At 32.4% G+C, this 17,182-nt stretch overlaps 1 protein-coding gene across 5 annotated transcripts in view; it reads right to left on the minus strand.

The window, feature by feature from the left end:
* LOC117908481 overlaps positions 1-17,182 on the minus strand; it is a 51,738-nt gene that overhangs the window by 12,704 nt on the left and 21,852 nt on the right. For 4 of the 5 annotated variants that reach the window (XM_034822083.1, XM_034822085.1, XM_034822084.1 and 1 more), the window contains 3 exons: positions 15,545-15,592; positions 15,037-15,458; positions 14,244-14,947 (listed from right to left, as the gene is read on the minus strand). In XM_034822083.1, the coding sequence (XP_034677974.1) occupies positions 14,708-14,947; positions 15,037-15,458; positions 15,545-15,592 (710 nt within the window). In that variant the 3' untranslated portion in view covers positions 14,244-14,707. Of the gene's footprint in view, positions 1-14,243; positions 14,948-15,036; positions 15,459-15,544; positions 15,593-17,182 lie in introns of those variants that run through there. The other variant, XM_034822086.1, reaches the window with a different exon arrangement.

Consider the following 17,182-nt stretch of genomic DNA (forward strand, 5'->3'; position numbering starts at 1 on the left):
TATGCATGCCAAATACCAACTAGGATTGTGTGATTCATGACATCTATTTAGCCTAGGGTTTCATCTGTGACCCATATGCTCCCACATACCCAATTCATTAGTAGAGACCGAGTTCCGGGCCTAGAGGGGTGCTATCTTGCATAAGGTACCTTTCCAATGGGTAACCTGATCCCCGGACCCAAAATCTAGTTTTCGCAGACCATTTTTTCCATACTGGGGTCATTAGGGGTTTTTGTTCTTACTTAATTTTCCCCCATTTTAAAAATAAAAATAAAAAGTAAGTGGCGACTCCATACAACACCGTTCCTCATCGGGGGCGGGTTTTTCAAAACTAGAAAACTCAACTTTTTCATTCCTTCTTTTCTTTTAATAGCGAGTCACGCCGGTCCGGTGGATCGGGTGAGGGTCCACAGGTATATTCTTTATTCTTTTTTTTTTCCTATACAAATGGCATGTTAGTTAGGGATGATAATGAGATGGTCATTACCTCTAAAGTGTGGTGGTCATCAACTTTTAAAATGAACAACATGCTTAAAGCAAACTATGTGCTCAAAGTTATGAACCTAAGCAATCAATTAAGGAGACTTTTTGGTTTGTCTTAAAAATCATATACAATGAATATTCTTGAAAAAAATTCTAGATGTAAAATTGAAAACCTATTAGCACACATATAGATAAAGGTAAGACCTTAAGCTTTAACATTTGTCGTAAGACTTTGGATGGAAAGGAAAAGATCACTCAAGGTTCCTATATATGCTAGCATTGTTAGTTGCTTAAAGTACCCAATGATATGTACATGAACTAATATTTGTTACACAATTAGGTTAGTAGGTTCCAGTCAAATCCAAACCTTGCTTACAAGAAAGTAGTGAATTAGATGCTTTCGCACCTCAAAGGCACTATAGGGTGTATAATTGCTATTGAGGATTGAATTTGCACTTGATTGGCTATAACAATGCTAATTGGGGTAGCATCCTAAATGAACCCAAATCCACATATAATTATAATTTTATATATGCTCTATGATGTTAGCATATATTGGAGAAGTTAAAAATAATCACTTATGACATTGTCTACCTTGGAGTTAGGAGTACATTACTTATCGTTTAGGAAAGTGACTAGTTTACAATGTTCCTACATATGTTTCATAATGTTGCATGTGCTTTTGAGCATACTACTATTTGTTGTGATAGCAAGGAAGCTTTAGCCTATGTCAAAGAGCCCCAACTATCATAGATGAACCAAACACATCAATCTTAAATATTAGTTGCTATGAGATATAGTTGCATAGGAACATATTTCTACATGTTGCATGGTTACAGAATGAACCCCCATCATTCCATTGACTAAGCTAATACGTAAAGATGTTTATTGGGGTCAGGTTGAGAATATTGGAATATGTAGATCATGATTACTTAAGAGTTAAGTTGAGAGCATTGGATCATGTAGATTATGATTCCATATTGTATATTTCAATTAACCATTATACCTAGGATTTATTCATTGCTCAATCTTGTTTGATGGTGGCATGTTATTTGCTTTACTTTATTGAAATACACTTTCATTACTTTCCACAATGAGCAAAGTTGAAACATAATGAGTCTGAACCACTTAGATAGTGTGTTAGGTCATTGATCCTTGTTGTGTCCAATATGACGTATATGTTAGTAGTGAAAGAGACCAAGTATAGATAGTCCTATAGTCCATACTTTACTTGCAATGGAGTTAATTGCCAAATGGCATTAATGTAGTGCTTGATTTAGCAAGCATTTGCAAAACTTGAGTTCTTTGCTTGATGCAATCGAACTAAGATTTGTATGATATAGAAGAACCAAGGTACACTCATAATGAAGATCTCCATGGTAGCATGCATTTTCATACTATATCTTCTTGGCAATCAAATAAGAATGAATGAATAGATTCCTACTTCCTTATCACGTGCATTAATCTTATAGGTCATTATATAGTATAACTTTTATGTTCTTGCAACTTTCAGTCATAAGTTATAAGTATGGTGTATTTTGAAATATTTTTCTAAAGGGATTAACAATGCTTAATTCAATGTGAATATATGTGTTTAAGCTATAACAAGGCATCTTTTGGGATGAATTATACTAGTTGAGATGAATTTTTTTTTTTAATACTCCACCTTTCTTATCAATGTGTTCCATAGTTGTACAATCCATTAGTCAATATGAACATGGATGATAATGATATAGTTGAGAGATGCATGACATTGTTTTGCCTACTATGCATGAGTGGGAGATAATGGAGTTTCTATTTCATGAGATACTCTCAGTAGGACTTCATCAACTAAGAGCTTGAGAGTAAATTTCATACTTATCAGTTAAGATTCCTCTACTGAGAGGAGATTCACATTCAAATTTGGTGAGAATCTATAAGAGTTGTTCATGTTTTCCAATTCCAATTCTAGTCATTTCCCATGTTTTCAATTTAGTTTATGGTAGTTGTTAAATATTTCTACTTTAGTGTTTAGCAATTATAATTTTTTAAAGCTTGCTATTTAGGTTTAGATTTACTAGATGCTTATTAGATATCTTGATTCTTGTTGTATTCTCCTTGGTTAATAATCTTTCTACTTGATTATGGAGTTCAAAGCTTTTTACCAAAATAGGGATAAGGGTTTTGAAAATTAGGGAAAGTATTTAATAAAATTAATTCTTGAATAAGTTTGCATGCTAAATCTTTCAATTGAACCTAATAAGTTTACATACTAAATCTCTCATTTTCAACCTTGGTCGTTTCTACTCTTTTCAATTTAATTAGGTTTTCTATATATATATATAATTTATTTTGTTTACCTATATACCTATATTTTTGAGTAATTATGAGTTATATTGTTACATTTAGTAGAATTTGACAAACTAAAAAAATGAAGTGCTTACCTTTGAAAAATTGAGTCCAATAGCACATTTGTGTGGATAGGTCACAACTACCAACTTGATTCTCCATGCCTCCTCTATTAGGTTGACTAAGACGATGGTTTAATTTAATAGGAACACCTTAAGGACAAAAATATCAAGAGAAGTGAATATAATAGTTATTATAATGAATATAATAAAAATAAATTTTTTCATGATCTTTCCAAAACTCATAAAGCCCCTTTCAATGAAACTTTGTAAGCTCTACTAACACAAAATAATAGTTTGTATAGTAAAAGCTCAATAAATGAATGTTTGATAAATTAATAACAAAACCTTTTGGTCTTAACTCAGGCCAGTGTACTAAATTATATATATATAAAGGAAATTCATAATACAATATTAGGTAACTTTTTATAACTTTTATTTTTCTAAATTCACTTGTTTTGGAATCATCACATATTTAAAATATCTTTATCTTTTACAACATTAAGTTTTGATGTCATACCTATTTTTGTTAGGAGGCTTTCTATCTTTTATGATCAATAACTATCTTTTTCTTTTCTTTTTTTTAGTCTCTTAGGTTTCTATGTATTAACTTTTTACCACATGTATTATTTTTAAATTTATAAGTCATACATGTACCAATACCGTATACTAACAACATAATATTCTTTGTAAATTAATAAATGTTCATTTATTGATAAATTATTCATTTATCAATAAATCTAAGATAATAAGTTTTTTTGGTCCCAATAATATTATTTTATAAGAGTTTTACTCTATATACTTCCTTCATTGTAGGAATTTCTTTAGATTAATATTACTAAGTAATAGTTGTACTTAAAAAACATATATAATGGAAATTAAGAGAAATTTGAAAATTAGTGCTTTATATCATTTGTTTTTCTATGAATGCTAAAACCATTGTCAAATAAAAAGAGTAAATAAAATAATTAGTTAAAAGTGAAATAGGTGACTTAAAATTACTGCTTTGTTACATGTTTGTTTGAGGTATTGTAGATCGTAAGAAATAAAATCCTCTAGTTATGTTTATTTGATAGAATAAAAAAGTGAGTGTGTGGTTGCTCTATAAGAGAAGACCACACATTAGTCAAATAAAAAGTAACTAGAAAGCTTGCACAAGTGTTGAATGATCAATCTCTCGCCTAAGCACACTAATGAGAAATAAATGCTGAATTAAACCATACTCATGCACTCGTGCCAAGGCCCATGCCTCCATGTGGGGAAACCTTAATTGCTTTGACGTTTAAAAGTGGCCACGTCCTCTATGCTAGGTAAGTATTCCAAAAATCAAGAAAGTTAACCTTTGAGTTGATGCTTATTTATCTAGTAGTTTGCTCATCCTTCTTACTAACTTGATATTCGAAAGCTCTACGACCATAAGGAACCTAGAGTGCTGACTTTAGGTTCCTTATGATTGTAAGGTCCTAACGATCAATTGAAGTAAGAATGTGAACTGGGAGTTGGAAAAATGGCGTCAGCTATGGGAATGCATTAAAAGCCTTGAACCCATGTTGAAACCCATAGTGGCAATTGGGCAATAGAAGAACCTCATGCAATGGACTCTTAGTAGGAAAAGGTAATCATGATAGATATGAGGTGGAGCAAGAACTGAGAGCAAACCCTTCAATAGATGGAGGAGCTTACTAAAAGAAGCAACTGACTCACTCAAGAGAATGTTCCCTTTAGGGTAAGGGTATAAGAGTACCAATGTGATCTCGATCAACACCTCTCATTGGTCGACACCAATAAGATTCAAGTTAATGAATAATAGTTATCAAAGCAATTAGATCAACATATAGATTAATCAGACTAACCAAACAGACCACCTTACCAAAGGCCTCAATTCCCTAGGGGCTTCTTGCCACCATGGCTACCATTAGATGTATAACCTTGGTGAATAAGGAGATTAAGCTTAGGGCCCTTCAGGAGGAGGTTGCCACATGAGGATTTTCCCTTCTAAATTCAATTTCTTTCAATGGAACTGAAGAGCCCCTAGACTACTCATGCATTTCTAGCACATGATGATCCTAGAAAAGGGAAATGATAAACTTTTATGTAAGATCTTCCTCTCCAGCCTCCAAGGACTAACTTTCTATTGGCTTTATCAACTTTCGTTATAGTTTATTCTTGATATGGAAACCTTAGAGGTGATGTTTGCCTTCTAGTACATGCACTTAACAAGACAGAAGAAAAGCCTTGACCAACCCAAGGTGGTTATAGCTTCCATCCATGAGGGATCATTCACTAGATTTGTGTAACTAGGTAGGGTATCAAGATATTTCAAAATCATATGGTCATTGAAGTAAAAGTCCACACAACCTTCTATGAAGCAACTACCACTTGCCTATATGCCATATGCATCTTTAACAAAGACTTGAGAGGACTCTAAACCCTGCACAAGATTTATTGGTTATTAGTTTAAGGATTATTGACTAAGACATGCACTTATTCTTAGTTGACCTAAGAAGTTTAGTTAACTTACTAAATATATTAGCCCATATACAAACAAATGAATGTGGATAAAGGAAAACTAGTGTCGAGTCTAGGGTCATTGGTGGGACTAGATAAAGTCCTGCGTGACTTAACTAAGGAAGCCACTCTAATGGTTCTAGTTGGTTGTTGCCATATAATGACATTATTCTTTGTTATGGATATCATTTTCCCTATAATACCATTATGGGATGACCTTGGATATACAACCTAAAAGGCATACTCTTCACCTACCATTGCACCATTAAATTCATTACACTACAAGAAATATGGGAAATATATTAGGACTAGGTGGCAGCATGAGTGCTACACCATAGCCCTCAAAGTGATTAAGAAGTGCATCAATCAGGACACATAGGAAGTTCTTAAATCATAAATCAAATAACAATTAATAGGTGATCCTAAAAGGCAGTTAGAGAACCTAGGGAGTCATTACTTTAGAGCCCCCAAACCTAGGAAGTTCCTCTTGGCCCATGTAAAAAATGGTGGCTTAATATGGCTACTAGAAAAAAAACTCATCTTCACTTGGAAACAGCAGGAGATGGTGCGTATCAACCCCTAAGTTGCATATCACTGACTCAACCTAAACCTAGGTGGTCAGCTCCTTAAAGACACTAGATTGTGAAAGAAAAGGTATCCAATTTCTTAGATGATAGATTTATAAGAGAGGTAATTTGTCTTAGTTGGTTAGTAAATAAAAAGCATCATACCTAAGAAGACGGGAAAGTGGAAAGTATGCCTAAACTATACCAATTTAAATAAGGCTTTCCTTAAGGATAGCTATCCCTCACCTCGAATAGATTAGTTTGTTGATGCCACCTTTGATCATGAGTTGATTACGTTCATGGATGCATATTCCAAATAGAACCAAATAAGCAAGCAACGAAGAAAAATAGCTTTTATTCTTGGATTAGTAACATATTGCTATCAGACCATGCTCTTTGGCCTAAAAAAATCAAGGCTACCCACAAATGTTTGGTCAACATGCAAGTCCACATTAATAACATGTTGATAACATATGAGAAAAGGAACGAGTACTTGATTGACCTCTTAAGAACATTTCAAAATCTTTGAAAGTACTAAATGAAACTAAATCAGTGAAGTACACCTTTAATGTAGGGTGTGGAAAGTTCCTTAAGTACTTGGTTACATACAAATGAATAGAAGTTAACCCAGAATGAATAAAATCAACTTTGGAGATACCAATGACTAAAACAGTTAGAGAAGTCCAAGAGGTCACTAACAAGATTGGTGCTTGAAATAGATTCATATATTAGACAACGAATAAATGTTATCCTTTCTTCGACTTCAGCAAGAATGGAAAATAGACTAAATGAACCAAAAAGGTGCAAATAAGCCTACGAATGACTAAAGCATTACATGATGCTATCCCTCATTTTGGATAAACCTTGGGATAAGAAGGTCTTATAAGGTCTCATCAGCAACTATAAGTGGAATATTGGCTCAAAAAGAAGGAAAAGAGGAGCAACCAATGTACTATGTCTAAAAAACGCTCTTAGGTGTGGAAACTTGAGAGTATATATAAATATTGAAAAGTCAATGCTTACCTTTTAGACTGCCACACTAAAACTTCAATGTTATTTCCAAGCACATGCTATTAAGGTAAGGACCAAGTGGTGAAAACTTAACACTTTAATGGTTCTAAAGAGCCTACTTTAGTGTTTTGAGGCACTAAAAAATTAGGTTAATGTTTTGTTTTGTTGATAATACCTTAGAATATTATGTTTGATGCATTCTGTGAGCATTCTATAGGCTTTGAGGTGTTTTTGGTGCAATAGAACCTTTTTGGGAACTCATGGAGACAATAATGCCTAAGTAGAAAGGAAACACATATTGCACACCTAAAAAGTGTGCTAGACTCAATCATGAACCTTTTTTTTTAGCTTAGAGCCACCTAGTGATGGGAAAATCCCATATCTCTCTATTTTCCAAGCTTAGATCAAGTTAGAAACATACAAAACTATCCTAGGTTGTTCTAAATCCTATACATAGTAGAAAAATTGCATTTTTTTAAAACTTTATATGGATTTAGAATATGCTAATGAAAAATGTACCTGAGATTCAAATATTCTTGAATCGATTCCACACAAAGAAGATGAAGAATAAAGTCCCAGGAACTCTTGTAAACCCTGAGTCTTCCACCCAATAACTTGAACCTTAATCTTGACACACTTCTGGTAAGGATAGAAGGATATGCTACTTCCTCATCCTATGCGTTAATCTTATAGGTCATTATATAGTATAACTTTTATGCCCTTGTGATTTTCAGTCATAAGTTACAAGTTGGTGTAGTTTGAAATATTTTTCTAGGGGGATTGACCATGTTTAACTCAATGTGAATAAATGTGTTTAAGATATAACAAGACACCTTTTAGGGATGAATTACACTGGTTAAGATGAAATTTAGTTTAATACCCTTACACCTTTCTTATTAATGTGTTCAAAAGTTGTACGATCCATTAGTTAATATAAACATGGATGATAATGATATAGTTGAGAGAAATGCATGACGTTATTTTGCCTACTATGCATGAGTGGGAGACAATGGAGTTTCTATTTCATAAGATAATCTTAGTAGGACTTCATCAACTAAGAACTTGAGAGTAAATCGCATACTTATCAGTTAAGATTCCTCATGGGATGAAAGTTTAGTTAAGATTCCTTTTGTGGGAGGAGGTTCATATTTAGATTTTGTGAGAATCTGTAAGAGTTGTTTGTCTTTTTGCAATTCCAATTCTAGTCCTTTTGCATGTTTTCAATTTAGTTTGTGGCAGTTGTTAAATACTTCTACTTTAGTTTTTAGCAATTATAATTTTTTAAAGCTTGCTATTTAGGTTTAGATTTACTATATGCTTATTAGATATCTTAATTCCTATTGTATTCTCCTTGGTTAATAATCTTCCAATTTGATTGTGGAGTTCAAAGATTTTTACCAAAATAGGGATCATGGTTTTCAAAGTTAGGAAAATTATTTAATAAAATTAATTTTTGAATAAGTTTGCAAGCTAAATCTTTCAATTGAACCTAATGAGTTTACATACTAAATCTCTCATTTTCAGGCTTGGTTGTTTCCACTCTTTGCAATTTAATTAGTTTTTTTTAAATATATATATATATATATATATATATATATAAATTCATTTTTTGTACCTATATACTTGAGTTTTTGAGTAATTATGAGTTGTATTGTTATATATAGTAGAATTTGACAAACTAAAAATGCTTACCTTTGAACAATCGAGTCCAACAACACATTTGTGTGGATAGTTCATAGCTACCAACTTGATTCTCCATGCCTCCTCTATTAGGTTGACTAAGAAAATGGTTTAATTTCATAGGAACACCTTAAGAATAAAAATGTCAAGAAAAGAGAAGGAAAATTATGATTCGTCTAATTTGACTGCAAGACTTAAAGGAAAAGACATAATAATATAATAGTTATTATAATGAATATAATAAAAAGAAAATTTGTCATGTTCTTCCCAATACTCATAAAACCCCTTCCAATGAAACTTTGTAAGCTATACTAATACAAAATAATGGTCCATATAGTAAAAGCTCAATAAATGAATGTTTGATAAATTAATAATCTTACTTATAAAACAAAATCTTTTAGTCTTAACTCAAGCCAATGTACTAAATTAGTAATCTCACCAAATACATAAGATAAAAATATTTTCAAAAATATTTAAGGGCTTAAGAAATACAAACTAATAATTGATGAAGTATAAACAAAAATTCATAGTATAGCAATAGAACTTCATATATAGTATTAAGTAATTTTTTTTATAACTTTTATTTTTCTAAATTCACTTCTTTTAGAATTGTCACATATTTGAAATAGCTTTATCTTTTGCAATATTAAGTTTTGATGCCACATATTTTTTGGGGAGTCTTTTCTTCTTTTACAATCAATAACTATTTTTTTTCTTCAGTCTCTTAGGTTTCTATGTATTAATTTTTACCACGTGTATTAGTTTTAAATTTATAAGTCATACATGTACTAATAATGTACAATAACAACATAATACTCTTCATCAATTAATAAATATTCATTTATCTATAAATCAATAACCTCGCTAAGATCATAATTTTTCTTGGTCCCAAGAGTATTTTATAAGGGTTTTTCTCTATTGTTCCTTCATTGTAGGAATTTCTTTAGGTTAATATGACTACAATTGTAATTTAAAAAAACATATATAATGGAAATTAAGAGAAATTCAAAAGCCATAAATTAGTGTTTTATATCATTATTTTTTCCTATGAATGCCAAAGCCATTGTCAAATAAAAAAAGTAAATAAAGTAATTAATCAAGTAATTAGTTGAAAGTGAAATAGGTGACTTAAAACTATTGCTTTGGTACATGTTTTTTTGAGATATAGTAGATCATAAGAAATAAAATCCTCTAGCTATGTTTATTTGATATAATAAAAAAGTGAATGTGTGGTTACTCCACAGGAGAAGACCACATGTTAGCCAAAGAATAAGTAACTGGAAAGCTTACACAAGTGTTAAATGATCAATTTCTCGCCTAAGCACATTAATGAGAACTAAATTTTGAATTAAACCATACTCATGCACCCATACTAAGGCCCATGCCTCCATGCGGGGAAACCCTAATTGCTCCATTAAAGGGGAAGTTTAAAAGTGGCCACTTTAGGTTCCTTATGATTGTAAGGTCCTAAGCATCCATTAAAGTAAGAAAGTGAACTAAGAATTGGAAAAATGGTGTCATCTATGGTGAAGATACAAAAATTCAGCTCACCAAAAAATCACAGTAAAGCTACTAAAAAACACCCCACTCCCAGGCAAGGACCTTCATTTGAGTACTCCTTGAGGTCTACCCAAATTGAAGACCTAACGTTGAAGAAATGAAGTCAACTAAACTTGGTTCCATGCATGATAAGGTTGAAAAGCCTGCATAAAAACCTACAAAAAGCTTGTCCCTTTATAAGAATAACCTGAACCTACAAGGGAAAAAGACCTATAAAAGGAAATCATAAACAACAAAGAATAAAAAGCTCCTCCTTCCTTTGAAAAAGCTTTTTTTGAATGCAGAAACCTATTTTTTTGTATCAAGAAACCTTCCTTTGTATCCAAAAATTGGTGGAATAAAAATTTTCAATTATTTATGAAGAGTTTTAGCTTCTTCATATGGGAATGCATTAAAAGCCTTGAAGACATTTTTTAGATCTATAGCCACAATTGGGCAATGGAACACTATGCAATAGAAACTTGGTAGGAAAAGGCAATCATGATAGAAATGAAGTGGAGCAATGAGTGAGAGCAAACCCTTCAATAGATAGAGGAGCTCACTAAAAGAGCGACTAACTCACTCAAGAAAATGTTGCCTTTAGGGTAAGGGTATACAAATACCAATGTGATTTTTACCAACAACTCTCATTGGCAAGCACCAATAAGATGCAAGTTAATGAATAATAGTCATCGAAGCAATTAGACCAACATATAGATTAAATTGGGAGAGAAAGGTGAGATAAACCTTATTTCCATTGTAATATTTTCTTTTCATTATAAACTTTCCCTGATTTCTAGTTGAATGAATTTTCTAGTCTTTTTAATTAATCTTACATTTTAGTTTTTCAATTTCAACTTAGAGATTTGCATTTTTAGTTCTTTACTTAATTTTTAACATGCTTAGATAACCTTTAACACTCTAAGGGGTGAGAGGAGCTCAAGTCTCCCATATCTTAGTTTAGTTGTCTATTGGTTTATTTGTGCATTAGTTACAAACAATATGATCTCTATCAGTAGTTATAATGACTAAAATAAGTAACCATGGGGAGAAAAGTCTATGTTGCATTGGTTGTGAGTGTTGTAAGTCAAGCAACCTTGGAAGTATACTTGGGCATTGTTTTAATGATTCTTTCAACTAAGTATAGGCCTATTTACATGAAAAGAATCTTATCTAAATCATTTGGTTGTAAGGATATATATATAAAGAGCAATTAGAGAGAGAGGAACCTTATTAAGGTGGTTCTTGTTCATTTGAAGCAAGAAACCTTTTTGGTATAAATCCTTGCTTTGACCCTAAATCTGAAAGCATAAGTTCAAAGCCTTGTTGGTGAGTTGTATCTGAAAGTGGTGATCCTAGTGAATCTCTAGGTTTGAGGTTTTCTTTCCTTTAATTTTCTATCTTTTAAACTTTGTGTGTGTATGTCTTTTTTATTTATAAAATCAATTTTCTAATCTTTTAGCTGACATTCACACTCCTAAAGCTATTACCTCAGTTGCTACCAATTTAAAGTTCCTTGTGGAGGCAACCTAACAACTATACAACTGTTAATTAATTTTATTTTTATTTTTGGTTAAGGAGTTTAGAGTTTCAATGAATGATCTAGTTTAATTTCTCTTTTTAAAACTTAACTATTAAATATATTTCCAAGTTTTGATAAAAGAAATGAATTAAAGAATGACAACCCAAGAATTAGTGTAGTCACTAGGGAACTTTCAACATTGACGACTCTAAAGGTATTTTTTGTGTAGATGCTTGTTGTTTTAGAAGCTTAACAAGTATATTTCACCCATTCCCCACCTATCTTTTAGTTGGATTTTTTTTTTCTTTTTTGACTTAATTTGTTTTCTTTGGATTTTCTTTTTCTGCTCAGTTTTCACTTTTAGTTGTTAAATCCAACATTTCAAACATTTTCTTTAAAGTGATATGATGCATTAGGGAAATGATTTTAAAGGAAGGGTACTAAGAGTGCATTTGGGAGTGATTCTACGAAGCATTTTTAACATTTCTAACACTTGAGTGATAAAAATGTTCAAGTGTTATGAATATTAAAAGTGTTTCCTAGAATCACTACCAAACGGGTTCTAAGTAATCAACTAGAAGAAACAATTTTAAAGGAAGGACACTAAGTAATCAGCCAAAAAAAAATGATTTTCCAACATTTCAAACATTTTCATTAAAGTGATATGATGCATTAGGGAAATGATTTTAAAGGAAGGGTACTAAGAGTGCATTTGGGAGTGATTCTACGAAGCATTTTTAACATTTCTAACACTTGAGTGATAAAAATGTTCAAGTGTTATGAATATTAAAAGTGTTTCCTAGAATCACTACCAAACGGGTTCTAAGTAATCAACTAGAAGAAACAATTTTAAAGGAAGGACACTAAGTAATCAGCCAAAAAAAAATGATTTTCCAACATTTCAAACATTTTCTTTAAAGTGATATGATGCATTAGGGAAATGATTTTAAAGGAAGGGTACTAAGAGTGCATTTGGGAGTGATTCTACGAAGCATTTTTAACATTTCTAACACTTGAGTGATAAAATGTTCAAGTGTTATGAATATTAAAAGTGTTTCCTAGAATCACTACCAAACGGGTTCTAAGTAATCAACTAGAAGAAACAATTTAAAGGAAGGACACTAAGTAATCAGCCAAAAAAAATGATTTCAACATTTCAAACATTTCATTAAAGTGATATGATGCATTAGGAAATGATTTTAAAGAAGGTACTAAGAGTGCATTTGGGAGTGATTCTACGAAGCATTTTTAACATTTCTAACACTTGAGTGATAAAAATGTTCAAGTGTTATGAATATTAAAAGTGTTTCCTAGAATCACTACCAAACGGGTTCTAAGTAATCAACTAGAAGAAACAATTTTAAAGAAGGACACTAAGTAATCAGCCAAAAAAAATGATTTCCAACATTTCAAACATTTTCTTTAAAGTGATATGATGCATTAGGGAAATGATTTTAAAGGAAGGGTACTAAGAGTGCATTTGGGAGTGATTCTACGAAGCATTTTTAACATTTCTAACACTTGAGTGATAAAATGTTCAAGTGTTATGAATATTAAAAGTGTTTCCTAGAATCACTACCAAACGGGTTCTAAGTAATCAACTAGAAGAAACAATTTTAAAGGAAGGACACTAAGTAATCAGCCAAAAAAAAATGATTTTACGACATTTCAAACATTTTCTTTAAAGTGATATGATGCATTAAGGAAATGATTTTAAAGGAAGGGTACTAAGAGTGCATTTGGGAGTGATTCTACGAAGCATTTTTAACATTTCTAACACTTGAGTGATAAAAATGTTCAAGTGTTATGAGTATTAAAAGTGTTTCCTAGAATCACTACCAAACGGGTTCTAAGTAATCAACTAGAAGAAACAATTTTAAAGGAAGGACACTAAGTAATCAGCCAAAAAAAAATGATTTTAGAGGGAGGACACTAAGTAATCAACCAACCCTTAGTTATCCTTTTGACTAGATCTACATTTTGACTTTCATTTTAAAATCTTTCCATCTATAAAAATCTCTCTCTCTATGTGTATATATATATATATATATATATATATGCCTAGATTGCCCAATCATCTATTCGTTCATTGTCTATAACTTCTTGCCTGATTATCAATTTAGATGTTTATATTTGCATATATTTATTCATTCCACCATGTATTTTGTTGGCTTATTTGTAATGTATACAATTTTGATGAAATGTTTGATTATTTGAAAACCAAATTTCCCCTAACCCACTAATAAAAAGCAAGTAAAAGTCCGACCAAGAGGGGTGTTCTTGGCCGGTGGCCTTCCTAATAAGTCACCTTAGCCGTAGACTAGATTTAGATTTTGCAATTAGTACCTTTCTTTTCATTCTAGGAATCACTATCATCTTGACCAATCTAGCCATGTACCAAAAAGTCAATTTTGCCAAGTTTAAGAAGTTTGCTTTATGCCTGTTCATCATAGTTGACAGAAGTTAGAATTACAATGAAATATCTAGGAGAAAATGTCCGCAGGAGCAGAGAGAGAGAGAGAGAGAGAGAGAGAGAGAGAGAGAGAGAGAGAGTGAAGGCAATACATTCAGTCATGAATTTGATGCAAATCCCAAAGTACGTAATTGTGTCGAATACTCTCACCATGATTGTCGATCTATCGGATCAGACGATTACTATGTTTGCCAAAAATGCCTGGGCCGTATGTGGAATAAATCAATTCCACAAGGAGGGGAAACTGCAAAATTCCGTACAAGGTCACTGGCAAACAGGCTAATGCAGCCAAGGTAATAAGAATCCATGCCTTCTTTTCACCAAAGAGAAGATAGATTGCGCCACTGTAGGCTATCATCATGAATGTTACGGAGAGGAATAGAGTAACAAGGCCAAATATCAACCTCGTGGGAAGGGCAAAAAGAAAATCATCTTCTGCATATCGTGTCGTGAGAATGGATAGGCATATCAGCACCGAAGCAATGGATAGGAAGAGGGAAAGTGCATCCGAAACTGCAAAAACTTTGAAGGCAATTTCTTAGGAGAAATTTGGTATGCCAGTATCATCATGGTTGCCACCCGGGATGGTAATTGCTGCTGCAAACACTACAGTAGCAATAAGCGCCGCTGCCAATGTGTAAAATTTTGCTGTGCCTTTCATCCATTTCTCCCCTTCTTTTATCAAATCTTCATGTTCCTTTATAAATGTCATTTTCGGTTTAACTTTGTTTTCGTTCTCAAATTCACTGAAGGCTCTCGGGGCATGTTTTTCAATTTCCTGTGTAAAAATCAAAAAGTTTCTAAGATACAGAAAAAGAGTGGATATGTGTAAGAAAATTAATTCCCCTTCAAAACAAAAATTATTACCTTAAACCAATGTAACTCGCGTTGCATTTGTAGAGCTGCACCAGAAATGAGACTGAGCCGGTGCGGAGGGGCCAATTTTCCAGCCAAATGCAAAATATTACCTTTATTTGAATCATCTTCGGTTCGTATTATAAGTTGTCTATGCATACCGGTCTCGCAGATGAGGTTGAAAATCTTTTCATAACGATTTGATACTACCGATTTGAATACAACCTCATCCAGATACTCGAGTGCAAAAGGATATGACTTTATAATCTCTTCCAGAATCTCGGGAATCCCATATTTTGCCCCATTAATGAATGATTGTCTAAATATTCCCTGTGCTCTTGATACTCTCAAAACCTCAGTACATAGGTGGTTAAGCAATTGAAGAGTCTGAGTATGCATTGTTTTTGTTTCTTGGATGTGCTTGATGGGTGGTACTGCAATTAAAATTATATTAAGGACAACATAACATTGCATTCAAGACTTTTGCATGCTTTAGTGGTAGTTTTGTTGTGTTCCTTACCTAACCATCCAACCAGTTCCCAGAATATTGCATTCACCTTTCGGCAAGCTGTGTGCAACGTAAAATTGAAGCAGTTCAGATGCAAAAGCAGGACTAACAGAAGAAAAAACAAAAAAGCAACCCTGAACCAAGTACCAATTAAGCACTAATCTAAATTAAAGTGATTGTGAGAAGTTGCCAACTCATACTAGCTGGTGTAAAGTTTTTTTGGGATTCAATAGGTTTCATATGTTTCCCTTAAACCGTCGCACTTGAATTTAAAGGCTAGAATCAAGAAGCCTAATGAAACTTGGTACAAGCTCAATTACTCGACTTCTTATTAATTAACCAGGAGCATCAGGTGACAAGATATTCACAAAATCTATCAGAGCAATGAAAATTGTGTATCCTGCATAAATCTCTGAGTAGTAGAGTATTTATCCATTGGAATTTGATTGTAGAGCTGATTTCAAATCCATTACTCGAACTTAAAAGGAAAAAAAATGAAGACAATTTTGTGAGGACAAATTAAAATTGTGAGGACCTCGAATTCAACAAATTAGCATTTCTCGACTGGGTGCAATTTGGCAAATTGGTTTGACCTAACTCGAATCTCGGTGAAGTTGAGAAACCATTTTTAGTACTCAAGTTACGATTTGGTCGAGTTTCTCGACCAAAAGTTAATTTTGGTTGAGCTCAATTTTGGGCTGAGTTCAGACCAATGCTTCAACAATCTAAGCTGAATTAAACTCCATTAATATTTTATAATATTTGGAAGGAAATTATTTAGGAAGCCTCTTAAGCAAGCCAGAAAGGTATCTTGTCCTTTGTAGCCTATGCATTCAAAAGTATAGGGCCCAATGAACATGAGACCCAAGCATGGTGCCTACTACTTCTTCACATTTACGGTGGTTATATCTAAAAGTCCAAAGAATTGCATTGATTTAGATGTTACATGAATATTGTAAAAAATTGAAATGAAAAAACTATTACAGCATTAAGGATAAATCATGGACATGAGTATCCATTGAAGAGTTTAAAAAATCTCTATGATGAAAAGGAAATCCAAAGAACAATCAATAACTTCAAGGACTCCATAGTAAAATGGTTGAACTAAAAAAAGTAACCATAAACTTTTGGATATGGTTCACTCAAAAAGGCACAAGCCAACTATCTAACATCTTTTAGGGTGGGAAAGGAGGGTTATTATTTTGATTGCAACTTAAATCTTGAATAGAGTGCCCTCAAAATCAATTACTTCAAATCCATATAGTTAAGAAGCCAAACCTAACTCACTTGTGATCCTAAGGGTTAGTAGGTTTAGTTCATGTAAATTCTCATAGATATTGTGCTATAAAGGAAACAAGTGCACTTTCATTAGATATTCTAATAAATCAAAGGTTGTGTGATGCTTAGTGAACAAATCAATGGGATTATAATTGAAATTAAGTCATATGAAGTTAATTTCTTATAGGATGATATTTTGAGTAGAGGAGAATTTAATAGGAGTCTCAATTTATTTGAGGCAATTAAGCCAAAGAAAAATACTATGATATCTCATATCCAATAGGAGAAAAAGTTGTTGACATTATATATATATATAAGCTTCTCTTAATTATTTAGACACATTTTAATGTTATGAGGGCTCTTTGAGCCCAA

The sequence above is a fragment of the Vitis riparia genome, chromosome 19, assembly GCF_004353265.1.
Source record: "Vitis riparia cultivar Riparia Gloire de Montpellier isolate 1030 chromosome 19, EGFV_Vit.rip_1.0, whole genome shotgun sequence".
Classification (NCBI taxonomy): Eukaryota; Viridiplantae; Streptophyta; class Magnoliopsida; order Vitales; family Vitaceae; genus Vitis; species Vitis riparia.